Source organism: Aureobasidium namibiae (genome assembly GCF_000721765.1).
Source record: "Aureobasidium namibiae CBS 147.97 unplaced genomic scaffold scaffold_7, whole genome shotgun sequence".
NCBI lineage: Eukaryota > Fungi > Ascomycota > Dothideomycetes > Dothideales > Saccotheciaceae > Aureobasidium > Aureobasidium namibiae.
The window spans coordinates 634550-660779 of NW_013581202.1; the positions used below are offsets into that span (position 1 = coordinate 634550).

The window sequence follows — 26230 nt, forward strand, 5'->3', positions numbered from 1 at the left end:
GCACGCGACTCGTACTCGTGGCACATAAAAGATAAAGCAAATTCTCGTCCTGGGTTGTTCGTTGGCTACTGATATGCCTATCTCGATATCATGTCATCTCTGTCGTTGATAATCACTGCTTCAAGTATCTCACATGCTCTTCGTATCTCATTCTTCCATAGGTCATGCGCTCACGCACGCCTTCCTGGGCTGTTTTCTCTCAACCCATACGGTTTGCACCGGTCTTGAGGACTGCGCCGAGTCCGAGAACCTCGAACTTGTCGACGATTGCCCATCCAGCGGCCAAGGTGCCGATAAGAGGAAGGAACGAGCGACCCAGGTTGAGGGTGGCCCATTTGTCGAGGAGCTCGTGAGCGGTCTCTCCCTGAGCTACGCCCGACTCGACTGCTGTGTCGGTAAGAGAGGCGTTGGCTAGTGATCTGGCCTTCTCTTGGAGCTTGTTGTTAATGCCAGACATGAGGAAGATGGTGTAAGGGATGATGCTGGGAACTACAATGGCTGCGAAGGTGTAGAGCTTGAAGCCAGAAGATGCAGTGGGTTCTAGAAACACTTAATCCTGCGGTCTTTCTTAGACACATGCGCAGACATACCTCTGTAGGCAAGGTAGCCAAAAATGGCAGAGGAGATGGCAGCCATTGGTGGAGCTACGACTTTGCCCTGATCAAAGATCTTCTTCCATTGTTTGGCGAGCAAAGGAGCGGGAGCATCCAGAAGAGCCGGCACGCTCTGCCAGCTAATGCTTCCGATGGCGCCTGGATGGGTTGTGGTCAACAAACGATCTTGAATGTGCATCTGATTGTGCCTTACCAGCAAGGTATGCAGCAGAAGTGAGGCCAACAACCTGGGCAATGCGGATGCCAGTGGTAGGCCTTGTGGCCGAGACAGGAATGGAGTTCATGTTGACGTGTGTGTTTTGTCTCTTGTGTAAATCCTCAATTGAAAAGGAAAGTCACAAAGGCGCCGTAGACCAGTATTTGAGCGATCCAAAGCAAAGCGCGTCACTTCCTTGCTTCACTCAAGCTTCCCCACTCGCTGTCACATGCAAAATCGAGATGCAAGCAGGAACTTACACCAACGCGATCGCTGCTACCAACCGTGAGCAAATCAGAACTTGCTGCTTCCGCCGTAATCTCGAACTCAATCGGAGCTCGAATGTGCTTCACCTACATTGTTCACGAGTGACGTTGCTGAGAGACGGGAAGGAAACTTGGAAGCGTGACCCCCTGCTCTCAGCATGATCTGTCGCGTGAGCTGTAGACACTCGTTGGTCGTGATAGTCTATTCATCGAGGAAGATGCGAGAAAAGAATCGTGCACAACACAGCCTCGTTAGCTATCTATGAGAAGGGGTTCGAAGAACAACTCCTTGCATGACAACCATGCCCTCCCAGAAAAACCGTTAAACGCGCCAGCCAAATACCAGTAATAGTACAGAACCTCAAGCTCCCGAAGAAATCCCCTTACAAAATTCATTAATGAGGCCCGCCTCCTCCTGTGGGATCATTGAGGTCAAACCCCGGTCCGGTGCCAAAGAAATCCGCCCAGTCCCATTCTAAGGTCATAGGCATCTGCCACAAGTCTTGCGGAACAAATGGCTGTTGGAAACTGCCACCCATATCTCCACCCATGGGTCCGCCTAATCCATACCCTTGCATGTCAAAGTTATTGTCCTGTGGGAATGACGGTTGTGAGAACCGACCGTCAGTAGCAAACATGTTTCCTGGCGCAGGAGGGACGCTTTGCATCCAGGGCTCTGGCGCCATGGTAGTAGCTGGGTAAGGTGATGTGTTTGATTGTGCAGCGAACGGGTTCAATACCTGTGCCATGGGTGACGATTGGAAGGGCGGACGTTGCGTTTGCCCGTTGACATGCATATTTGGCGATGCAGTCGATGTCCGTCCGTTGGGAAGCGTCGAGGCAGGCATCTTCGATGTTCGTTGGGTTTGCGCCGGTTGCGAAGCAGAGCGACCCTCTATCTGCGGTGGTTGAGTGGATGGGCCGGCAGAATCGCTGTCACGATTCTTTCTCTTGCCTCTGCCCTTGATATCCCTCTCGGCCTTGTCAAGCACCACTCTGGCGATGCGCTCAAACTCTTTACATATCGAGGCCATTCTTCGGCAATGAACGTTGCCATCTTCGTTACAAAGCATCTGCAGGAATTCGGTCATCGAGTTCATGAGCTTAAGATCGGACCGTGCTCTAGCATCTTGCGGATTTTGCAAGATGTTGGCAAACAGAGTGACAAGCGCAGATACAGGGTAGTACACCAGAAGCCTGTTGATAATGTTAGTACGCGGTTTTTCGTCGGCGATATTCGTGCAGAGTTGTCCACTTACCAGACACAAGCATGATCCTGACTAGGGATAAACTTGACGAGCGAGATGGATGTTCGCGCAGCATTCACGCACAATGCTGCTGACATGAACACACGAGGATTAAGTGGACGCGCATTCAGCCCTGCGATGGCGTAGTTGGAGAGACGAGACGTCCAATAACCATGATGAACCGACATTCGGTGAATGGTTGTTAGACAATTGTAGTAAGCAAAATGCATAACCACGATATGCAGCATAAGTGGCGATTGGCTGACCATCTTGATTTCGTGCTCAGGGCGGAACTCAATAGGGATAGAATCCTTCCATTCCTCAAGCTCTTGGTCGAGATCTCCAATGGTGTTCAACAGCTCACCATCTGTTTGACGAGCGGCTTTCACCGAGTAAAGTAGTTTGTAGACCTTTGACTGGATCATGGCGAAGACGCACTGGATCCGGAAGAGATTGACCTTGCTCTTGCCATCCTCTATTGATACGACGCCGATGTTGTCCTGCGGGTTCTCACTAGGGAGCTCGACGTTCATGTCATCGTCGTCTTGAATAGGTGGCCTTCCTGAGCGAAGGCAAATGTCCTTGTCCATCAGGTAGCCAATCCAGAACACACGTTTCCTCTGTTCAGACTCAACCTCGTTGAGATTGAAGTCAGATCCACGTTTGTGCAGTCCAATACTGTGTGCTAAGCGAATCGCTGCGGCGACCAGGAAGAAGCCTGGCTGAGGATTTGGTGTACCTTGCATGAAGAGCGCCATGCCCAGTAGAGCTTGCACACTAAGCAAATCGTTGTTCCGCATGGTCAATTCGGAGAAGACCGCTAGAGCGTTCTTTAGGTACCCCCAGGCCTTCGCATCTTCCACTTTTGCATCATCTTCACCCATGATACGGAGTCTGTGCGAGATGGCAAGCGCAACGTTCAAGCTGGCCCACCATCCAGAGCCTTCGTATGGGTCCAGTGAGTAGTGTTTGTCGACCAGATGCATAAAGGTTGGTTCGTGGAACAATGGAAACACACAGTTGAAGTTCTCGAAGAAGTCCTTGAGTAACGCGAGGGCTTCAGGCTTGGGAGGCAAAGGCTTGTAGATTTTGCGCGAGAAGATGTCGTCAAAGACCTCGGGCTTCCAGGTAGCCCACGCTCGATCGTCAGTGGCTGCCTGAGATATCATGTCGCGGAATGAGGAGTCTCCAGTCTTTTCGTTAACCCACTGAATTCCTTTTGGCGAGAAGATGGAGAAGCCAGAAGAGGAGCCAATATATCGCGTTTCTCCAGCATGATTCGTGACCAGCGAGCACATCTGATCTGCCAATCCCTCCGCAGCCTTGTCCTGAGACTGCGCCTGACCGTCTTGATGCGGCCCGCCGGGTTGGGGACTGGTGAGTCCAGTAGGCGGAGTTGGATGAGCAGAAGTCGACCCATCACCAGCAACAAGTGGGGAACCTGGCGACGCAAAGGAAGAGCCAGCAGCCTGTCTATCTGCCAACCGCTTCTCCAGCGTGCCGAGATCAGTCTTGCCACCATCATCTTCGCCCAGCAATCCTGACATCTTGAGTAGTCCCTCCATACGTGCGAGTCTGTTCTCCAGTCCTTCAATGTACTTTGCGCCCTTTGGAGGTTGACGCTTCTTCTCGACCTGGGTGAAAATGCACTCGGTCTTGTAGTTTGTGCAGTGTGAACATTTGGGCATCTTGCCGTCGCATTTGATCTTCTTCTTTCGGCACATGTCACAGGCGCGTGCTATACGGCGACGCTTGGGGTCGCCTTGTCCCTGATCATGGTCATCATGGTCGTTGGCGCGGTCGTCTCCATCATCGTCGTAATGGCCTTCTAGGTACGCGGCGGCTTGCTGGAAAGTTGCGTTAGTGGGCGAGTTCGAAGTCGAGTATGGGTTGTTGAAGGCGCGCAGTGGAGGGTTGTGTCCCGAGGCACCCGGCGGAGTGGTACCATATGGTATTGATGAAAATTGCGGTTGGTGGGGATTATGAGGATTCATGGCGCATTCGAGATAGGTGCGGTATGGCGCACCTTCGAGCGCTGGGAGCTGCGATAGCACGTAGAGATGGCGCGCGGTTGGTGGATGGAGCGCATTCGATGTGCAGCAAGCCTCGAACGAGTCTCTGATGGACCGTTTACTTTTTGCTTACACTGCCTGGCTAGGTCATTGACGGCCATCGGAGTTTAAGAGCGCCTAATTCTACATACGATGCGATACGAGCTACCAAACCCTCATCCCCGAAGACTGATGGTACCACTCGAGTCCACTTGGGTAACGGATGCGAAACACTCCAATCTCACATGCTTCTATGCGCTTCTCTACATATTTCCATTGTTCCTTTCAGATCAGACCGGACGATTGATTTATCAGAGCTTTGCGAATTTGCGATTCGTGAGTCGTCAATCCCAGGGCTAGAACGCGGATGCCGGAGCAAAGCGTTTCCGGCGTCCGTGTCAATCATTGGAAAATCATGGGGTACGCTCTGAGCAAGTTCTAGAAGCGTTGCCATCTGAAGACCCTCGATGTTTGATGCGAATCTCTGGTTGACAACTCGCGATACACGTTGGCCTTCAACCCTCAAGACTTGCACGCAATATTCGAGAGTATTCACGTATAGAGAGAAGAGTCGTCGAGAAAGCAGTGATGTATAGTGGAAATACCAAGATAAAACAGAGGACGAGTAGACGAGCCTCACCTCACCTCCTATGCATTGCTTTGTTCAGCAGTTTATTCGTAGACATGTTCCTCTTGTATGTTTTCCTCCACTGTATGGTATTCCTTCCATCCCGCCTTCCTCTCGTCCGCCCACGTACATTCGCTCTCATCAATCTGGCTGTCGTTCATTGTATGGTATTCGGGGGTTTTCGTATTTGCAAAAGCGGCAATTCGGAACAAAGTAACAGTGCTTCTGAACTTAGAAAAAAAGAAAGCAATAAGGGAATCGTGCAGGAAGATATCAATAAAACAACGAAAGCGAAAGTAGAAGGCAAAAAAGAGATTGGGGCAACACGAGTGTCGCTGGTCGTTTAGTCATCCTCTGGGTCGACGTATGTACACCACGGGTGGTCAAGAACAGCTTGAATGCCGATACGCCTCTCAACGTCGCGGTCCAGCATCTTGCGGATGAGGTCAATGCAGTCTTCGCTCATGACATACGGCACACGCAAGTCGTGATCCATAATCTCGTCGATGCTGTAGAATGGATTCTCCTTATACACGATTGTGTATAGCAGAATACCGAGCGCCCAGACGTCTTGTTCTTTGCCTCGGTAAGGACTACCACGCAGGACCTCAGGTGCTGCGTAGTCGATAGTGCCGACGAAGACGTCGAAGGGGCCTGACTTGATGTATGCCGCACTGCCGAAATCCACAAGCTTGACCGCACCATCTCCATCGAGGATAACATTCTCGTCTTTGATGTCTCGGTGCACGACCTTGGCCTTGATGTGCAAGTGGTGCAAGGCATTTGCGACTTGGACGAAGATCTTTCGACACTCTTTCTCCTCCATGTTTACGCGAAGCTCGATGTAGTCAAACAAGTCCATACCCGGCAGACCATGCGGAATCATCTCGATGTAATAGTTGATATCGTCTTCGAAAAAGTCGGCCATCTCGACAATGTTGGGGTGTTGCAAATCATCTCGTCGTAAATAGTCCAGAACGTGAATTTCCAATGGTACCGTGCCGAGACGTCGATCTCTAGTCCACGTATCGACGAGAATGCGCCTTTTGGTGACATACTTGATGCACATCTTCTGTGCATTGGCTTTCTTATACCTCGCAAGCTTCACCTGACCATATGCTCCTTGTCCCATCTCTTCAAGAATAAGGAAATCGGCGATGGTCTTCTTCTTGATAGTGGTTGCACCGGCTTTGACCGCAGCAGGTGATGGATGCTCGAAAGGTTCGCTCGTAAGCAGTGGTGTCCCTGATGCATGTGATTGAGTTGGCGAATGCGATTGAGACGGCGATGATTGCAAACCTTGGGTGATCAGTGAAGGAGTGTCGACCTTTGCCTTTGTCACGCTGCCTTTATCGCTGCTAGAGTCTTCGCTGTCCTGGTCTCCGCTCGAGCTCGAGGGCTTAGGTACTGGCTGTTGTGGAGGAGTGGCAGGTCTGGACGCCGCCGAGACAACAGGACCAACGCCGTGGTTGACCGCATGAAGCTGTCTCGAGTACGTGATCCATAAAGCGTAAACCACCTCAGACGCGGGCAACGAGTCTGGATCTATACGCTGGTGTTCCGGAATGCTGTCGAAACTATGGCGATCGCTCTTAACGACGCGCATCTGTACGTCAATCATAATATCAGAACCGTCTCTGTGTTTCGCGGGTAGACCGCTGGGCTTGAGGAAGATCGAAGCGGCATCTGCACGGCCTTCACGAAGGGCCAGAAGAGCGCGGGCTTTCCTGAAACTGTGCTCTGGAATGACAAGGCCGTCAACCAAGCGGATCTTGTCCTCGTCGGTCAAAAGATGAAGTATACTGTCGAAATAGGGTATCAAGTCAGTAATGGGAAGGCCGTCAGGAGCATCGTGGCCGAAAAGAGAGGCCGAGAAGACGTTGTTTGAGCTGGCGATCTTCAAAGTGTCGGGATTCAGGACCAGAATTCCCGCAATATGAGGGAAGCTGGAAATACGCAAAGTTGATTGACCAGAGAGCTGGTCAACTGTAATCGGGACGCTGATGCTGTTTGCTGTGCGAGCGGTGTAACGACGTATCGTGGCGATTTGATCCAAGTCCAGCATACCAGTATTCGTGCCGGCCAGTTTCGGTAGTTCGGGAACCAGTTTCCTAATATCTGTGCCCCTACGCACCCTCTCGATGCCCCAAATGGATTCCAAGTCACCGACACCTTTCTCGACACAGCCAATCTCATCGACTGTGATGTATGCAACGTCCTCGGCGATTTCTTCGAGCACCCAAATCAGACCGCCCTGCTTCTCTTTCACCCATAGACTGGCAGATCCGATGTCACCGTTACGCTTCTGAATAGGGACGACATCGCCACACAGTAGTACACCGCGTGATTTTTGCGAAGAATTGGGGACAGCGCGGCGCGTCGTCGGAGCCGAATCGATACCGTTGACGGTTTTTGAACGTCTGCTCTGGTAAGTCTGGCGAGCAGGGGGCTTGTTCAGTAGTTTAGCTGTTACACCGTTGCCTTTTGCGAGAGCTAAATTTGACGGGCTGTGGTTGGGCGACTTGTTGGCTTGGGCGTGTAGGTCCGAGTCGGGCTGTCTCAATTTGTTCTCGAGCCATTTGCGTCGCTCTGGACGGATGACCTCCATAATGCCCATCTTGCGCACTTCAGCACGGGTAACGCCAAAGACCAGACAGGCCAAATCGTTCGCAGCTGTGATGGTCCAAGGGGCGCGCGCGTCGGTGGTGAAGATGGCTTGGGCAGCAGCAGATTGTCTGCCATGGCCATGAGCATGACCGTGAGAGGCAGATCCAGCAAGTGAAGTAGTCGACTTGGAGGTCTGCAATCCTGATGGGACACGGCTAGGCGTAAGAGCTTCTGCACGGCGGGTTACATCAGCAGCATGGTAAGGCGTGGCTAGAGCATCTGCAAGGCGATGCTGCAGGCTCAGACCACTCGTATCGGTATAAGTGCGCTTCAGCGCTACGCGCTTAACCTCAGGTTGCAGTAACTCCTTCTCTTCAGCTGGCTTGACAAACTTAGCAGAGGTGGGCGACATGACTAGGTCATCATCGAAGTCCTTTGGACTTTCGCTGATTGGGGCGGTGAAGCTCTTCTCAAAAATGTTGTCGGCTGAGAGGTCGGCGGGACCAGTGAGCGGAGCTCCCATTATACCCAGACCCGGGGCTAGCAACGAGTTGCCATCGGTGCCTAGCAGGTTTGCGCGGGCTAGCAGTTCCATCATGCTTTGTGCTTCGTGATCTCCTGTGACCTTTGCTTGAGCGTTCAAGATGGCAGGATTCGACGAGCCCCACCCCGGTCTGTCCTTCATGAAGTCGACCGATCTCTTGAGTATCATCTGGCGGTCGTGTATCGACGTCTCGGACTGGTGTGCGAAGGAGAAGGAATGCAAAGACTCGGAAGGGAATCGGCTGAGGTCCTCGCCAAACGGCAGCGTGGGCGACGAGGGGCCTGAGGGCAAGGAAGCAGGCAGCGGCTGGGACGGAATATTGATGTTCAGCGAAGGTGAGCGCGAGGTTTGTAGTTGAGGTGAAGTGGGTTGGCGGTGGTTGGACTGTCTAATGCGACGCAGACCACTTTCACGTTCAGGCAGGGTAGGCGACCTTGTAATTGCTAGTCAGTGGGTGCATGGGAGCCATGTGGTGGTGCAGGGTCTGACCTGGTCATGGTGCGCAGGTCGGCGGCCTCGAGGGCTGCTGCGTCGAAAGACATTCTCGGACGCTGGACGTCGGCCGACATGGAGCCACGGGCTGGCATAGACAAGAGACTGCCTGTACTCTGGATGCGCGACAAGATGCGGAGCTCGTCGTCATGTTGGGCGGGCGATGGTTGGAAGCCTTCAGCGCGGTCAGATGGCGCATGCGAGAGTTTTCATCCGACACACTTGCCATGATTGTTGCATACCGGCGAACTCATGCTCGAGCCGCCACCCCAACAACTCGACGTAGAGATTGACAGAGTGCGAGTACCTTGACAAGTTGCTCGTACAGACCAGGAATGAGCACGACGATAAAGCAGCAGAGCGTCAACAACAGAGACCAGTGTGACCTGCAGGCTCGTGCACAAAGAGTGGCGGCGGTCCAGAGTCAAAATCTCGGATGAATCTCAAATGCCCTTGCAAGACCTGTCAGCCTGATCGGATACCCGCAACCAGATGAACGATGATGCGTGCTAATATGCGTGCTCCACGAGGCCCGTCAAGGAACAATGAGGGGAGAATTGCGTATCAGATGCAACCTGTCGTCGACGTCGGTCTGCATCAACAACTGTAACCCTTCTTTTCCCCTTTCGTGTGGGGGTCCTCTTGTCAAAAACAACGCCCGGATGCAAACGTTATTACGACGCTTCTAACGGTCTAGAAACAGAAACAGCCGGGGATCACCACGCGCCCTCTGTCTCATGTCCACACACACTATCTTTATCCTTGGAACATTTTCGCCCTGCCCTGCGACCGTCTGTTGACCTCGCTTGTACCATCTTTGTCATGGTCTTGCGCTCCCGCAGTTGACATTTGTCCTCCGGCTGAGACTCCTCACGCGGACCGAGGTTGCAAAACCAACCTTCCCGAACCATCATGCTAGAGCGTGTGAAAGCGAGAGCCTCATAAACTTGATACCATTGTTGGCTATCAAGACTGCACACTCTGTCGGCAGCAAGCACGTTCGTTGTAACCTCACAGAAGCGATCCTCGATGGACAGTTCGCTATCTCTTGTGGCGTTGCTTGTTCCTTGCGCTTGCTTCTTTGACTGTACTCTGCAGGTGTTCCTCATCACCTGTTGCCGCCTGCACCCGGCACATATCTGTCGACCGACTGTCCCGCCATTCGTCAGCATGTGTTCGTCTTTGCTTTTCTCGTGATACTACTCACCGCTTTCAGGATGTTGATGCCCCGTCTGGTTCTGATATAGACATCCCTGTACATGTCCAGGCTCTCATGCACCACATCACCCCTGGTTTTAGTACCTGCGCATATCTCTTTCATCTTAGTCTCCATCTGTTTTGAATCATCAGTCAAATTCATTGATGTTTGACAGGTGCAGACTTACTTCTTTCCTGAGGAAGGGCTTGCTCAGGTTCATTTCGAATCCCATGTCTTCATAGCCTTTGACAAGGGCTACGCCGAGGGTAGTTGGGATGAACTCCTGTACACCACCTTGCTGGCCTCCGCCTCGTCCGCCTGCCCCGCCACCTCGACCGCCTCTACCGCCTCTTCCTCTTCCTCGACCACGTCCTCTGCCTCCGCCTCGACCTCCACCGTCATCATCGTCTTCTTGGACAGGCGGTGCTTCACCTTCCTCTCTTCCCTCTTCCCCTTCCACGGGTGCTCGCTGGATCCGAGGTCGTGTCATGACATACTCACGTTCTTTGACCCTAGCGATGTGTTCGGCCATTGTAGCATCAGTGCCAATGCCATTCGCGTCCATGAGCGCAATAAGATCGGGCTCTGTCAGAAATCCAGGCGGACTTGTCTTGCCTTCAGTCATTCTTGCTTCAGTAGGTTCAAACGTTTCTCCAACCTGGAACTGTGGCAGCTGTTGTGTGCTAGTCCACTTGTCATAGGGATAAACGTCTAGGTAGTTCCTTGCAAGCACTGACAATCCAGAGGCGTTGAACATCTCGGTTCCATATAGTATACCAACCTCATCGCGAGAGCCTTTGGCATCCTCGCTACAGCAGGCGAGGAACCTTCTGACCACAAACTCGTATACCTTGCGCTCATCTTGGTTGTTGAGTGCGTTCGGTGTAACGAAATTGACCGGATGAATTGGCGGATGGGCCTTGTCGTTGTTACGGCCTTGTCTTGGCTGATTGAAGCCTCCATTCAGAAGACTACAGTCTGTTAGCACGTGTACATGCTGGGAATTAAACGGACATCATACCCCTGAGCAAATTGTCCCCATGCCTGTGATTGACTTTGCTTCTGGACCAAAGCTCTGAGATCCATTCCTTTGTCAAACTGATCTGTTTCGGTTCTCGGGTAACTGATGAACCCTCGAGTGTAGAGATCCTCTGCAACTTTCATGACTCTTTGACTGTCCATACGCAAGAACCTGCTGCCCATCTTCTGCAGTTCGACAGTCGTGAGCGGCAACGGCTTCCACTTACTGGCAGGCTTGGTTTGTACTTTGATGACTTTGGCGTGTTTGGCAGTCAGACATTTCTCAAAGATGATGATCACGGCCATTCGGTCAAAGAGATTGATGCGAGCCCATCGGAAGTTGACAGTAATGTCCTTCTCAACGTGCGTGACTTTGATTGCCCAGTAAGGTTCCGGAACAAAGTTCTTGACCATGAAATACCTGTCCACAACGAAACCGAGTGTTGGAAATTGACAGCCTCCGTAGCTGAGGACTTTCTTCTCATCAGGTCCAAACACGCCTCGGCTCTTCAGATATTCGAAAATTTCCAAGGTTTGCCAGCGTGTGAAACTGGCACCGATGCGAAGATCGAGCTCTATTCGGGCAGCAACCGCATTGGCCGAGTTCTCGTCAAGCGGAATAGGGTTTCGAGCAGCCTGTATGATATGGGCTCTTTCGATATTTGAAAAGCGAGCTCGCACAACCTTGCCAGGTTGTCTTAAGCGGGGGTTGCTGGTGAGAGCCACTTCTCTGATCTCACTGCCAATGTGCTCGCCTTCTCGATCGCAGTCAGTCCAGATGAAGAGAACATTCACGTTGCGAGCCTGTGTTTCGATGTTTGCAGAAATGCCTTTCTTGTCATCTTCCACGTAAGTTACCAAAGGGGCTTCGAAAAGGCGCTCTGGATCAACACCTCTCCAGTTTTTGAAGTCAGCTGCGAAGTCGGTACTTTGTAGATGGCCAGCAACACTCGTCATGACTACTTCACAGGCACCCCAAGTAGGGAAGTTGTAGGAAAAGCTGTAATTCTTGAGCCATGGCGTGCGTGTGTTGGACTGCAGCGTGCATCAGTAAGGATGCGTGAATTGTAAGTGGCGGAATGGGTAAAGCTTACAACTCGATGTGAGCCGCCTGAAAGATGGCCAGCCACAGCTTTGGCGATTGAGGGCTTCTCTGCCACACAGAGGACTTTGGTCACCATCTCTGCGGGCACTTTTGACCGATTTAGACCATTGTGTTGCTCGATGGTCGAGTCGCCGAGTTGCAGCAAAAAGTCCTAACGCGTACGGAAGGCGGAAGACGCGAGGCTGCCTAATCGGGACAAGATGATGGAGCGGCACGGTCCGAGCGTGCAGAGGACCCTTTTGCGATACTTGGCGATGACGAGTCGATGATCGTTGTTTCCTGGCTTGTTGCTTTGAGCTTCCTTCGCGTGTCGAATCCACGTTTACATCTTTCAATCACACCAAATTGACCTCTTTTTCTCTGTATTCCACAAGATGCTGCTTCCTCCACCGGTTGGCACGGCGCTGCCTCTCGTCAAGACGCTCGCCGATACCGTAGACTTCAGCAAGACGGTCCTCCCCTTCATCGACCAACTCTACACGCTGCCTCAGCAGATTCTACAAGCAGGCCTTGATACTCAAGCCCTCAAGCATGTGTATCTGTCCACCAACCCCCTGATCTCCGCCTTCGCCTTTTCGCTGGCAATCACGCCCATCTTCTTGGTCGTCTCCGAGATCAACAGAAACTACTCGCAGGTCGATCGCTGCTGGAGCTTGCTACCTACCGTCTACCACATCCACTACGATATCTGGGCTCGTATGAATGGCCTCCCTACTCAGAGACTTGATAATGTACTGGCCTTTAGTGTTATGTGGTCCATGCGCTTGACCTTCAACTACTGGCGCAGAGGTGGATACAGCATCGGCTCCGAGGATTACCGATGGGAGACAGTACGCAGCTGGGTCAATCGCCCGCTCTTCTTCATCTTCAATGTTTTGTTCATCTGCATCGCCCAGAGTGTTCTGCTCTTCATGGTCACCACTCCCACCTACATCCTCATGCTTGCCTCTCGCGTTTCTGGCCAGGGCATGAACACCACCGACGTCGTCGTCGCCCGCGTCCTCATGGCCCTCGTTGTCCTCGAATTCTTTGCCGACGGCTCCCAGTGGAACTTCCACAAGGCCAAGCACGCTTACCAAAAGACGGCCAAGGTTCCTGCTGGTTGGACTCGCGAGGACCTCGAGCCAGGCTTCAACACTACTGGACTTTTCCGCTACTCGAGACACCCCAACTTCCTGGGTGAGCAGCTCGTCTGGGTCACATTGTACCAATGGTCTTGTCTCGAGACCAACTCATTGTACAACTGGACCGGTTTTGGTGCCATGTCGTACCTGATCCTCTTCCAATCTAGCACTTGGCTTACCGAGAAGCTGAGCGCCGAGAAATACCCAGAGTACAAGATCTACCAGCAGAGAGTCGGCAAGTTCTTGCCCAAGCTGACTGGTCCCGGCTGGGGAGCGTATTTGGAGGCGCAGAAGAAGGCCCCCAAGAAGAAGTAGAGAAAGCTTGAGCGACCACACACCAGCTCGATTGCATCGCGCCAATGGTCTACCGCGGCCCAAGCACTATATTTCACTTAGGTCACCAGTCATTTCTCCACACAACATATTACGAGTTGAAGCATAATGAAAAGACATGATTTAATCTTGACCTCAATTGAACGTTTTCTTTATTTACTCTTGATCCCATCAGCTCCGGCCTTTGATTTCTCTTTCCCTGCCTTCTTCTCCTCTTCTAAAGCGCCCAGATCAAATTCCTCCTTGACAGGCTCTTGCTCAAACAGTACCTCCTTCTTGACCTGCTTCTTCCTGTCTCTGCCTCTCTTGCTGTCTTTCTTCTTTTCTGGGCTTCCTGCTCTCGCATCGTCGTCTTCGCCGAACAAGAAGCCTTTACTTCGGCGTCGTATATCTGATGGTGCCAGTCCTTTTGCTTGAGCAAAGCTGCTGGCGCTTGTTTCTGGAGACTGGCCTAGCATCCAAGAGAATGATGATTGCGCCAGTGTGGGTCTTGGTGTGTGAAAATCAAGTGGAATGTCGGGTGTTTTCGTGGTCTTTGTTGGTGCAGCATCTTTGGCTTGTTGAGTGGACACCTCGACTGATTTCGTTGCATCCTCCGCGGCATCAACCTCCTTGGTGTCTGTCGTCTCCACTGTCTCTTGAGCGGCGGGTTTGTCGTCGTTATGGGCACTTGCCGGCTCCTTGATTTGGGGTTGAACTTCTGTGACCTCGATAACTTCTTCTTTACTCGTCTCAACGGTGTCCTCTTCTACAGACAGAGGCACTGATGCATCTTCGAGATACACCTGAACAAACTGCACTTTCGCAATTGCCATACTCAATCCCTTTACAGAATCTTCTTCTGCTGCTTTGCCCCCTACAGCAGTCTCATGATAGGTCCACAGGTCATCGATGGCTTTCTTGAGCATCTTTGACAGTGCCGCGTTGCGTTTTTCCAGCACGGTAAGTTGCAAACTCGGATTCGCTGATCTGTCCGACGTCCCGCTTTGTCTCGATAACCCGCGTGAGTGTCTCGGAGGCGCCTGAGGCGTCTGCGCGGCCTGGATTTCCCGCACACCTTTGCGTACTTCATCCATGGCATCGCGAAAGGCCTTGTTAATGCCCCACTTCTCACCTCGTTGGAGTACGCCTTTTGCTGCTCCTTGGAGCATGTCTTCAAAGTTACTGGATGCGCGGCCTGGCAGCTGCATTCGCAGACTTCCTGGCATGGAGGGTTGGAGTGTAGTGGTGGGCGTTTCTGTAGGCTCTGGTAGAGGTCTTCCTGAGTATTTCTCGACTAGTGTGCTGGCGCCTGCGTGGGTGAAGTTGTTTCTGAGGTATACAGCGTTTGTCACGAATTCCTGTGGTGATTTTCCATCTTCTAGAGCGGGATATCTTAGCAGAAGGGTCAGTGCCGTATTGTAGTCGGCATCCATTACTGCCATCAGTCAGCTTCGTCACACAATGCATTCAGCTGAGGTGTAACTGCTTACAGTCCCAATGCAATCTCAACAGCATATTCAAGCAAATGAGATCGACAATCTCGAGGCTTGGGTCATCAGCAAAGATGGCATCCCACATGCTCAAGACCTCATCGAAACCAAATTCTCGACCAAACAACAGTCGGATCCATCGCCTGTAGATCATCAGCCGAGGTTCTATTGCGTTTGTTAATTGGTGACCGACATCAGGAAAACTTGTGGTATCACATCAATCTCCTGCAGATGCTGCGCAAGTGTTGGATCCACATGAGGCAGGAACTCATCAAAAATCCTGTGTATCCGAGTGAGAATTGGATTCTCAAGCGTTGCTGCAGGTCTTGATGGAGTGGTAGTAAGCTTCGACGGCGCAGCATGTGCTGCTTGCTCGTAGAAAGACTTTGCTCCTTGCATGACAATACCAAACAAGGTAAAAGTGTCATGCTCGACAAAGTCAGCGTCAAAGACATGACACAACATTTTGTCTTCTGAGCTAGAGTCGTCTGTGGCTTTACTCGACACGGCATCTTTCTCTACGACCCACAGTATAGGAGCTAGCAACTCGTGCATACCCTGCCTGTATCCCACATCCGGGTTCAGTTTGCAAAAGACAAACAGGACATCCAACAGCATAGTCTGCGTTTGCGGTTGGCGGAAGTATATGTTGTCGGGCATGCATCGGTCCACATCTTGCATGATTTCGGCCCGCAATGCCTCATCTTGACGTAGGACTGCCCAGGGAGACTTTTCAAGACTTAGCTATCAGTGAGATGGAAACGTTTTGTATTCATGATCGGTGTTATAGTATACCTCGGAATCTTCACTCAGTGGGTCTAGATTCGAGCCCAGGACCTCTTCTGGATGTTCAAGTCCTCGTAGCAAATGTGAGCGCACTGACGCATATGCTGAACGCGAATCTGCTGATCGCTGTAGCCATTCTGAATGATCGAGTCCTTCGAACAAGAGAAATATCTGCTCGAGCTATCAGTTTGAGAGATCCCCAACATACATAATAATCCTGACCTTCCACAGAAGTGATCTAGACTTGGTCAATGAGTCAGGCTCATTCTCGTGATGAATGGCTTTCTTGAGTGCTGTCAGAGATTCGTATGCTTGCAGGCTTTGCCAGGCCTCTCTTGCTTCAACGAGGGATCGCATGATCTAGAAACAATTATCTCAGCAACCTTGGTATGGTTGTTTACAGACAGAGTGACCAAGTCAGGCATGACCGTTGATGATTGACCGACGTCACGAGCAAACAAGGCAAACATTTCGAGATGGACAAACGCCGATCAACTACGAGGCACTCCCGAGTCCTCCGCAAAGAACATCAAAACAACACTCGTTCAACCCCGGAAGGAGCGATTGAGTGAGGGATAGTCGCCGAGGTGTTCTGTCGATCAGTGAATTAACAGACTTGTTCATCATGTCTCAGGATATCTTAGCCGAATTTGGTGACTTCACCGTCAAGGACACTCCCGTTCAGAACTATACCACGACTCAAACACAACCTTCTTGGTTGCAGCCAGGTTACCCTTCAGGTACATATCAGACACAACTAATCAACGCCCCAGCAATGAATCAGGAGGAAACTCCATGGGACGACGACGATGATGATTTTGGGGATTTCGAGGAGCCGGAAACACAATCACAGCAGAGTCATCAAACAACTCAGAACAAGCCCCCAACACCACCTGCAAAAGATATTAAACCTACCCCTAAACCAGTCCCGAAGCCCGAGCCCAAAACTGTTTCGAAACCTGCCCCACCACCAGCGAAGAAGAGCTCTGGTCCTCCAGTCATTCTAAAGAAAGCAACCAAGGCCAGCCAATTGCCAAGCAACCATCCCATGGCAGGATTCGCAGACATTCTGTTTGATGCAGATGAATATGACGAGTTCGAAGATGCAGACGTCGTGGGTTCGTGGGGCGATGAGGATGATTTTGGAGATTTCGAGACTAGTGAGACGCCTGTTGTCAGCAGCAAACCGCCGAAGCCTTCATCAGTGCAACCGAAAAAAGTCAACCCATCATCAGCACCTGTGACTTCATCTGCTGTAGATCTGTTAGGCTTTGACGACCCAGTGAAGACGACGAGTAAACCAACACCACGACCAGCGCCGGCAAGCGCAACAAAGCCAAAACTCCCGACACGCAAACCTCCAGTCACACGCCCGGCTGCCGTGCCTCGCCAGGAATCCATGCACTCAAATGACGATGCATGGGATGACTTCGAAATTTCACAGCCCCCACAGCCAACGAAGCAATTACCACAAACAACCCCTCCAGAACAAACTCCACAGATTAAACTACCAGAAAACGTCCTAGGCGATCTCACAACCCTTCCTACAACCACAGGCGTAGCTCCCTCCAACATCCCACCCCCTTCAGTCCTCCTGTCGATCTTTGGCCCCGTCTTGACTTCCCTAGCTCTCCAATTTCTACACCCCTTGAGCACCCTTTCCTCCACCCAAAAATCCCACTTCCTCTCATTAGCAACAACAAAATCCTTTCTCGCCAGCTACATCACCCTCACCCACGTGCTTGGCCACATAATCGCCGGCCGCAAGTCTCGCTGGAAGCGCGACAAACATCTCGCTCAAAGCATGAGCATTGGCCCCGCAACCTCCGGCCGCAGCGGCGGCATGAAACTCGCTGGCCTCGATAAATCTGAAGCCGGCCGCGAAGATACCGAAGTCCAAGTCGTGTTGTCTGCATGGCGCGAACAAGCAGGTAGATTGAAAACTGCAGTCACCGGTGCTTCAGTGCATGGAATCAAACTCACCGTACCGGACTTGGGTGATGCGCTTCCTGTGCGGGTGGCTAAAGCATCTGAAGGTGCGATCACGAGCACGCAGGCTTGTGCGTTGTGTGGCTTGAAGAGAGAAGAGAGGGTGGCTAAGGTGGACGTGGCAGTCGAGGACAGTTTTGGAGAGTTTTGGGTCGAGGGGACGAATATGCATCGGTCGTGCCTGAGGTTCTGGGAGCTGTTCAAGACTAGACTGATGTCGAGGTGAAGAATGGGAATGCACACCAAACAAGCATCGCTATGGGATCTACAGCAATGATGCAGAAAAACGATGTAGAAGAATCCGTGGTCAAGTAAAATACGATTAAATTGGCCAAAATATCAGACTCGAGCCAATCACTTGTTTCTCTTCCGGGAGGCACCACAGAACATCTGGACCTTCTCCCCGACGAAGAAAACACATGCAAAACATACAGCAGCAGGGATTCCCACGTGGTCATCCACCGTAGTACTAATCTGCCGTTCAACTGCTTATGTATGGCAGAGCGGACGGGATGCCCAGTTTCCAGCTGACTGTGGCCGCATGTGCTTAAGTTGTCGATCTTTTAGTTATTATACACTGATAAATACTGCAACATCACAAGCAAAAGAATATCGAAGCAAAGAGGCAACGCTTGTGTTTCATTCCTATCTTACCCACTCCCAATTTCCGGCCTTCAGACATCCAGATGGCGTCGGCTCCTCGTCTCCGAATTTTGCTCAAGGAGCCAGAGGTGCGTAAGAGAACGGAAGACGACGCATCTGGATCGAGGTTAGAGGTGGCAGGTCGCCCAACGCTCCTCTCGTTCGATGAGATGCCGCAATGGTTCTAAGACGACAAAAATAAATGGGTCATTCGCGGTCACCGGCCCATATCAGACTCGCCAGTTGGCGGTAGCTCCACAACATCTGCCAACTATTCTAGAGCCACTAGCACTGATTTTGTGGCTTTCTCATGCTTCATGCTGACGGCGACCATTTGCTATGCATCTTCGGCTGTTTATCATACTTTGATGAACCACTCTTATATTGTGAGATGAACCACGGCTAGTACCTCTTGCTGTACTCGATCTTGCATCAACTCTGTCTCTTCCACTTTCCCTCTTCCTAAATCATGATTAACTACTTGTTGTTTCCAGTAGCCACGCCCCAGAAGTAAGCACTCCAACCTCCAAGCATGAGTAACATAGTACATCCAAAACAGACCACCGAGATCCTTTTATTTCTCTCCTTCATCAACGTCTCGAATCTCCGCAAGCGTTCCTGGATGAACATCCCCTGTGCGAGCCTCTTCTTGCGACTCCATTGCAAGCGACCCAGATCAGGGCTGTAGATGGAAAGAGCAAGAACAACGAGTGAGACAGCAAGGGACGCGCATCCAAAGAAGGCGTACACGCGGACAACGCGAGTGTATGCGTTATCGTCTGCGTCTTGGATCACGCCGGTAAGAATGCGTATGATGACCGACATACTATATCTTTCGTCAGCTTTGCTTTTTTGATCCTTGAATCTCTGCAAAAAAATCTTACGCATTGTTGATAGTAACCTTGATCCCATATGCCGTGCCAAAAGCCCCTTGATGCCACATCGACGTCCTGATGGAATCAATAATAACGGTAGGTCCCAGCGAAAACGCAAACGCATATATTCCAAACGCAGCCGCCGTACCCTTGACAGATGGTGCCCAGCAAACCAGTGCCATGGAAAGAAAGCATCCACCGCCACAAACCACCATAGCCGTAACTCTCTTACCAAACACATCGATAAACACGCCCAGCAGAGGCACAAAAAAGAAGCCGGCATATTGCAAGATAGCCGTGTACCATCCTGCGGTGATGGAATCAGTATTGAAGCGCTGCTCAGCAAGTTCCGTCGCATTCTGAGAGAACACGTTGGCTGTGGTGGTTTGGAAGAGTGTGAATGCCATGATGCACCAGAATGGCCAGGGCATTTGCACCACTTTTTTGAAGTCGAGGGACTTGTTCTTTTCGGTAAGTTTTTCGCCGGTGGCTGGGTCGGCGATGGAGGAGTATCGAGACGAGCAGAAGCGGACTAGGAAGAAGAGGCAGATGGTGGCGACGTTGGTGAAGAGGTTCATGCCGACCATTGTCCAGAAGACACTTGAGAAGCCGCAGTTCTGTTTGACTCTCAATCAGTTTCTCATGCTTCTTCAGTAGGGTCGGAGATTGCTCCTACCTTTGCGATGATATTCGCAGTCGACTTTCCAACAAATCCACCGATCTGAAAAGCATTAGTGAACCTCTCCTCAGACAACTCACACTTACACATTTCCTCCTACATACCTTCTTGATCCCAAGTTCAAAGCCCAATGTACTCGCGAACCCAGCATTTGGCGGAAACCAACTGCTAAACACTTTATACTGCGCAACCTGTGTCGCGATGTCTCCGAACGAAGCGACTACTCGGCCGACAATCATAAACTTATAACTGCGCGTCTCGGCAGCACCAGCGATGAGAATGGACCCAATAGTATAGATGATATTGCCGTAAACGATACATCCAGTGCCGCCCAGACGATCGGTGAAAATGCCGGTCAGCAGGATCAGAGCTGATGACATAAAGTCTTCGCTGGCTTCGAGCAGGGAGAATTGAGTATTATTGATGTGCATTTGCTTCTGTTGTATGTTGGTCTCTTTTGTGTCTTTCCAGGTGATGGTGGATAGGGAGGTGATTCATACCTTCATGGTAGATTTCATGGCAGAGCTTACACCGCTGCTCCATTGAGATCCAAAGCCAATGCAAGAGACTAGCAGTACACTGAGTAGCTTCATCTGCAGCGGTACCGGGGGATGTGTGTTGTTCGGACTATCTTGAGAAGAATTGACAGATGAGTTGTCGAGTACTGTAGTTGCAGTCTGAGCTTCCTTGTCCTGCTCATTCTTCGAGAGAGTTGATCGATCCATAATTTCCTGGTCCTGGACAATAGTCGATTGCTTTTTCTCTTGTCCCAAGGCTTCCACGAAGTGAGGGAGAGGCATGGTAGAAATTTCGACTCAACCGTCACGTAGAGCTTGTAACAGAAAAACTGCCGGTGCAACAAAGGCCTACCTGGGAAATATAGATATACGGAAGTGCAGACTCGGATACTTATATCATATCCTTGCTCGGCTACTTTGTACCACATCGTGCCACTATTTCTACTTGGCAGGGAGTGTTGAGCTGGAAGTGACATGAGAAATGCGCGAAAAGTCGGAACATGTCGTTGTGAAGCGTCCACTCACAGCAAGACAAGAGGGTCTTTCTCGTATGCTCGCCAGAAAAGCACCGATCTGATAAAGCGGCGCGCTGATCTGATAAAACGCTCTGATCATCATCTGCACCCGGTCAGACTTGGCAAGCCATATCATAGCTGCAAATATTGGCGATGTCGCTGGTATGCACAATCCTTACCGAACTAGTTTTCAACGATTCAAGCTCTTGATCCTTGTCGAGGGGTCAGGCAAGCGTCAAGTAGCATAGTCATGTTATACACAAGCGACCATGCGCCACTCAAATCTGACAAGAGCTGTCGTTGCAGAGTTAGCAAAAGGCAGAGGCCAAGGAAAGCATGCTTGGTAAGGCGCGGGAAGATTAATGCACGAAACGAGTAGAGCTCGCCTGAGTCAGTGGATATCTTGTGTACAAGAAGGACCGTATGGAAAGAATGAAACATGGTCAAAATCGATCTCGTAGAATTGATAACAGAGTGACACGCGTGCCACGTTCATTGAGAATGATTGCAAAAAATGGCAGTGAAAGTCCGTTGAACCACATACACAACTCGATGTGGAACGAAACAAAAAGACATACTATTTTTCGTCCCTCGCGCCTCTGTGCGAAAATAATGAAGATATTACATGGCGCTCCCGTCCAACCTTGGTCTCTGTTGGGCAAGAAAGTGGCCAAAAGAGACTGTTCCTCCCTCCCTCTCCAGGATGATGGTCGTTCAACGCAGATGAGGAAATTAAAAGACAAAGGAAAATGCATTGACGCGATGAAGATGACTTGAAAAGACCAGAAGAAAGGCGAAAGCCAATCCATCTAGTCGCTCTGGCATAACAGAGCCTGTTGGGGACCGTTTCCTGAAGGTCCAACGCAGCATGCCAATGCTGAATTTTGAAATATGTACGTGCGAGGCGTTCAGAAACCGATAAGAGATGCGCCAGTGTCCACAGTAGCCGCCGTCTATGAGAACTCATGTCGTATAAGCCTAGGGAATGAAGGATCCAGGTTAATCATTGTTGATTCGCGAGTCGACAAAAAGAGCGTATATGTTGCGTATCGAGTAATGCAGTCAGGTGAGAAGGTGAGAAGAGGGATGATTGATTGTGCTGTTCGTCAGGCTGGATAGAGTATCAACACGTATAAGCTAGGTGAGCTGTTACGCAGAGTCCTCCGCATCGGCAAGATGAAGCCCTGTCGTGACTCCAGTGGACTATCGGAAGCCTTGAGGCGGGCGAGGTCCTAGACTGCTGGAGCTGCTGTGGGCCGAAGGGTCGGAATCAAGGGGCACCGAGTGGTTACTGTCACCACTCCCCGCGCTAGCGCTCGCGGAACCTGTCAGACTGCGTTCTTGAGGGCCGCTTTTGGGCGGATAGAGATGGCTCACCCCGTTCTGCTGTTCAACATGCTGTGGCACTTGGCCTTGCTGGCCCATCGGGCGTTGCATTGGCGAGCCCATAGCGCCTGGAGGAGAAGGTCGGCCGTTCATGTGGGGCGGGTATCCGTTTTGTCCATTTGGTGGGTAAGGACGTTGGCCAGGAGGTCCTCTTGGAGGTCCTAGAGGGTGTCCAGGGGAGTTGCTGGCACGTCGGCCCATCTGGGGTGGCATTGGGCCGGGGTAAGGGCCTTGTCCCGGAGGTCCGCCTCGTGAAAGCTCGTTCAGGCGTTCTGCAGTAAGTGAGTTGGTTCTCGATTCCTGACCAAGGTTGTGACGATCAACACCTCCGTATCTGTCTGACGAGTAGCCTAGCAATGGGTTGCCCATGAGGTTGTCATGAAGGTTGGGAATTTCGGACATGAGTCTAGCACTGGTTCGGTTCTGCACCTTAGGCCTTCCGAACATGCCTCTGCCGCCACCTCCTCCTCTCATTTGGTGACCACCCATCTCCGGGTTGTTGCGGAGCTGGTTAGCGGAAGGTGGGGGCGCCTTGCGTGCACGTTTCGAGGTGACGCTCATCATGTCGAAATTGTCAGGATCAATCATGGGGACGTTTCTTCCTGCGGCCATGGGGTCAAAGTAGTCTTCGCCGTCCTCATCGTCATCATCGAAGCCTCCAGCGTGAGAGGCAGGAGGAGGAGGCATACGACGTCTCATGCTGAACTCTTGCTCTCTTAGAGCTAGCTCTCTTTGACGCAGGGCGAATTCTCTCTCGCGCATGCCCATCTCGCCTCCAGGACCGGCACCGTTTGGAATTGCGCCTTCGGGCAAAGCGCCCTCTGGCAAGTTGTCGTAAAGCATCAGGTGACTGAACTCCTCGAGTTCGTTGTCTTCAAGGGATGGGCGCCGTGTTGGCTGCTGAGGAGGGCCACGGTGACCGTTTCCATTCATTCTCATGGATGGGCCGAAGCCGTTGTTCATCGATGGACCTCTGCGCATTTGAGGAGGTGGGCCACCAGTCATGGAGGGGGCTCTGCTTCCAGGTCTCATCATTCCAGGTCTACCGGGATGGCCAGGCATAGCGCCGTTCATCGGACCATTCATCGGACCGTTCATTGGGCCACGCTGATTAGGGCCAGGACCCATATTTGGGCCGGAGCCCACGCGAGGAGTTTGTGCAGGGTTTGGTGGTGAGATTGCAGCTGCAGGAGGTGGGCGGGATTGGTTCAATGTGTTGGCGTTGTGAAGAAGAGCGTACAGCGTCTCGATGCGAGGAACGGAAACACCCATGTCTTGGGCAAGTTTGATGGGAGCGCCGAGGAATGTCTCGATTTCGAGAGGTCTGCGGGCGGTGAAATCTTGGTACATGGTACTGGGGGTAGCGGTGGGCTGGATCATGGCTTCCATGGTCTGCTCGTGGAAGTTCTCAGGGAAAACGCAACCTTGGGTTTGTGCAAGAACGAGGAGCTCGTCGATGATGCCGGTGATCATGGCACGAGCACCTGTCTTCTCCAGAAGCTCGGCGTGGTTGGGCGTTTCAAACAAGACACTGGCAGGGTGGAAAGTGATGGGACTGCAAGAAATCAGTCAGAGCTGGTCAACGGGATGAGGATGGAGACTTACCCAATCATGCGCTCGTACTGTTGCTGTCTGATGTTAGTCGACACTTTGCAGTCAACTTGGCCGGAGCTCAAGGTCATGGCCAATGCTTCAGCCATATCTGACTGTATCGATGCAGGAATCGAGGGGTTCTTGTTGGCAGGCCCGACCCAAATCTCAGCTGAACCCTTGTGCTCAAACTCACTCGCGCCGATCTGTGAGAGCTCGGCACCGGCCACAAGAGACAATACGACGTTTGTAGGGAATCGTTGCTCGAGATATGACTCGACGCCGAGGGAGTGTGTTGTGTTGATCAAGATGCATGTGTGCTGAGGAGCGACGACCGACTCGATGATGGACGCAATGTCGTACACGTCAGGGAGGGCCTTGACGCACAAAAGGACGTAGTCGTACGGTGCTCTTGACGATTTTGCTGCTTCTTCAGGTGTACGGACGACTGCAGGCCAGGTTAGCACTTAGGCAGTTTGGTGACGAGCACATTGACTGACCTTGTCTGGGCTTGAATCTCTCATTTCCGAAAGTAGCGGATCTAGAGGAGGTCAGCGGTGAAGGAGAGGGAGCAGCGAACAGCATTGGCTTACTTGAACGAGAGGCCGTACTGCGACACATTCTCAAAGCCGTTCTTCCAGACGAGAGTGACATCGCATGCGTTGGTCGCCGAGAGTCTCCATGACATGAAGGCAGAGACGGCATTTCCGCCGACTACGAGTATGTTAGTAAGCTGTTGCCTTGGATGGGCTTGCTCGACAGCCATGATGAATTGGCGGCTTGTGTCGGAGGAGGGAAGGGGAGAAGTTGTGAGGATAGCAATGCTCTGTGTGCATATGATAGCAGCACGCCAGGACAGAGCAAGTGCGATTAGCAGCAGAGCGGCTGGGACGGGCAGTGATGGATATTTGCATGAGCTAGAAAAGTGGACCTGGTCCCAATGGCGCAGCGTGGAAGGGCAAGGATGGTGTTAGGAACGGTGTACGGGACTACTGACCTGACAGGATGCGCAATCTAGGGACTGTGGGCGCCATGATGCGATACGCTCAAAGCGCGAGAGATGTTAGGACGCGAGAGGGCGGTGGCTGAGGACAAAAGAGTCGTGATATGTGTCGAGGACCGAAGCAACAGCGAATCCAAGCGTCACAATTTCCAAGGAACGCGGCCAAACGGTGGAAGTGCACGCGCGCGTGTTTTGGCTTGCAAGCGGTATATAAAGGGAGGAAAGGGGTGGACAGGAAACGAGCGTGAGAGGTCAAGCCAGTGTGCGCGATGTGCAAACCCAAGGACGAATTTCTGAAAGACAAGGAAGGCGAGGGTGAGGACGGAGACGGAAGATGAGGAGAAGCTGTCGTTGACTGTCGGCGCAAGCGCTCCGTCCGGATGGGTGAGAAGGAGTGCGATCAAAGTCTTGGTTTGATTCGCTTCCACTCAATGCGCCAGGACAGCCCGCGCGACTACCAGATAATACAACAAGCAATAGTTCTTGATGGATCCTCGACGCCCAATTACAGTGCTTAATCTCTTTGTTTGGCAGACCTGCTTAGACCATCATAAAGCATGCTGTCTGCGACGTCAAGCGCTTCTCGTATTCCTGGCATGATTGTTGCGGCGTCATCGCCATCGTCAGCGCCGCCTGCCTGTCCTCGCAGCTTCTGCTGCCAAACCCGTTCGCAACCACTACGGTAAATCTCATTGCCGTCGAGCAAGAAAAAAAAACCCTCCGGATTCCGGGCAGTCCTTGCTACTCTGGGCCTAGCTAGGCGCGAGACAACGACTCGACCGGCTACGTGCACGGCTTGAACCTTTCGACGGCAGCGGCGCGGCGTGGCGTGGATTCATGCTTGTCTCGGTTCTCACGCCAGTGCCTGGTTTTTGTTCTCATTGACCGCAGGGATGGTGTTTCGCTCTCCCTAACTGTCGCATATACAAGCAGCTAGTCATCGTAATGCTTTCTCTACTGTGTTTGATCGAAGCCTTGTCAATACTAGTTTCCTGGCTGTTGGCAAGACTGCAACTATCTGTCTCTGGGCCATGATTGTTGCGCTCTTCCCTCCAGCTATCTCGACCCCACGTTGAAGGCTGCCACACACACACACAATTTCCCAACCCCTGCAAGGCGAATCTCTCGTCAATCACCAAGGCCCCCAGTCGATAGTAGAGAACGTCGAACATCCTATCTGCAGATCATCACTCTGGGCAAGGACAAGAACAGCTAGCCCTGCCATCAGAACATAACTGTCCGGTATACGGAGTAGGTCGAATCTTCTAAGAGCAGTTGACAAAAGATATGTTTCCATAGTCTCGCGATAGCAAGAAAAGATGTCAGTCTAGTTCATCTTCTCAAACACAA

General features: G+C 51.7%; 10 protein-coding genes across 10 annotated transcripts; 3 read left to right on the top strand and 7 right to left on the bottom strand.

Annotated features, from left to right (window-relative positions):
* Window positions 1–199: 199 nt before the first annotated feature.
* On the bottom strand, window positions 200–898 carry M436DRAFT_72303 (DUF1772-domain-containing protein; the record flags this gene model as incomplete). The annotated part of the gene is made up of 3 exons (XM_013572755.1): window positions 200–540; window positions 591–752; window positions 808–898. 3 exons carry the CDS (start codon window positions 896–898, stop codon window positions 200–202), a joined length of 594 nt encoding a protein of 197 aa, XP_013428209.1.
* A 573-nt stretch (window positions 899–1471) lies between these two features.
* M436DRAFT_44941 (uncharacterized protein) lies at window positions 1472–4317 on the bottom strand (the record flags this gene model as incomplete). Its single annotated transcript, XM_013572493.1, has 2 exons — window positions 1472–2273; window positions 2336–4317. 2 exons carry the CDS (start codon window positions 4315–4317, stop codon window positions 1472–1474), a joined length of 2784 nt encoding a protein of 927 aa, XP_013427947.1.
* A 1028-nt stretch (window positions 4318–5345) lies between these two features.
* Window positions 5346–8695, bottom strand: M436DRAFT_72305 (Pkinase-domain-containing protein; the record flags this gene model as incomplete). Its single annotated transcript, XM_013572756.1, has 6 exons — window positions 5346–6247; window positions 6302–6413; window positions 6453–6547; window positions 6581–7737; window positions 7795–8586; window positions 8643–8695. 6 exons carry the CDS (start codon window positions 8693–8695, stop codon window positions 5346–5348), a joined length of 3111 nt encoding a protein of 1036 aa, XP_013428210.1.
* Window positions 8696–9753: 1058 nt separating this feature from the next.
* On the bottom strand, window positions 9754–12044 carry M436DRAFT_44873 (DNA topoisomerase; the record flags this gene model as incomplete). Its single annotated transcript, XM_013572477.1, has 5 exons — window positions 9754–9795; window positions 9853–9978; window positions 10031–10814; window positions 10865–11898; window positions 11958–12044. 5 exons carry the CDS (start codon window positions 12042–12044, stop codon window positions 9754–9756), a joined length of 2073 nt encoding a protein of 690 aa, XP_013427931.1.
* Window positions 12045–12342: 298 nt separating this feature from the next.
* Window positions 12343–13407, top strand: M436DRAFT_81328 (DUF1295-domain-containing protein; the record flags this gene model as incomplete). The annotated part of the gene is made up of 1 exon (XM_013572836.1): window positions 12343–13407. The coding sequence occupies one exon, from the start codon at window positions 12343–12345 to the stop codon at window positions 13405–13407; it is 1065 nt and encodes a 354-aa protein (XP_013428290.1).
* Window positions 13408–13577: 170 nt separating this feature from the next.
* Window positions 13578–16040, bottom strand: M436DRAFT_44525 (RabGAP/TBC; the record flags this gene model as incomplete). The annotated part of the gene is made up of 5 exons (XM_013572409.1): window positions 13578–14842; window positions 14898–15040; window positions 15091–15626; window positions 15693–15854; window positions 15906–16040. 5 exons carry the CDS (start codon window positions 16038–16040, stop codon window positions 13578–13580), a joined length of 2241 nt encoding a protein of 746 aa, XP_013427863.1.
* Window positions 16041–16731: 691 nt separating this feature from the next.
* M436DRAFT_45749 (uncharacterized protein) lies at window positions 16732–17898 on the top strand (the record flags this gene model as incomplete). Its single annotated transcript, XM_013572634.1, has 1 exon — window positions 16732–17898. One exon carries the CDS (start codon window positions 16732–16734, stop codon window positions 17896–17898), a length of 1167 nt encoding a protein of 388 aa, XP_013428088.1.
* Window positions 17899–18084: 186 nt separating this feature from the next.
* On the top strand, window positions 18085–18411 carry M436DRAFT_45302 (uncharacterized protein; the record flags this gene model as incomplete). Its single annotated transcript, XM_013572556.1, has 1 exon — window positions 18085–18411. A coding segment is annotated over one exon (327 nt), but the record flags the coding sequence as incomplete, so codon positions are not given.
* Window positions 18412–18791: 380 nt separating this feature from the next.
* Window positions 18792–20593, bottom strand: M436DRAFT_44528 (major facilitator superfamily transporter; the record flags this gene model as incomplete). The annotated part of the gene is made up of 5 exons (XM_013572410.1): window positions 18792–19140; window positions 19199–19806; window positions 19866–19910; window positions 19973–20305; window positions 20369–20593. 5 exons carry the CDS (start codon window positions 20591–20593, stop codon window positions 18792–18794), a joined length of 1560 nt encoding a protein of 519 aa, XP_013427864.1.
* Window positions 20594–22104: 1511 nt separating this feature from the next.
* On the bottom strand, window positions 22105–24911 carry M436DRAFT_45571 (uncharacterized protein; the record flags this gene model as incomplete). Its single annotated transcript, XM_013572603.1, has 5 exons — window positions 22105–23842; window positions 23893–24325; window positions 24378–24418; window positions 24471–24591; window positions 24875–24911. 5 exons carry the CDS (start codon window positions 24909–24911, stop codon window positions 22105–22107), a joined length of 2370 nt encoding a protein of 789 aa, XP_013428057.1.
* Between the last annotated feature and the right edge of the window lie 1319 nt (window positions 24912–26230).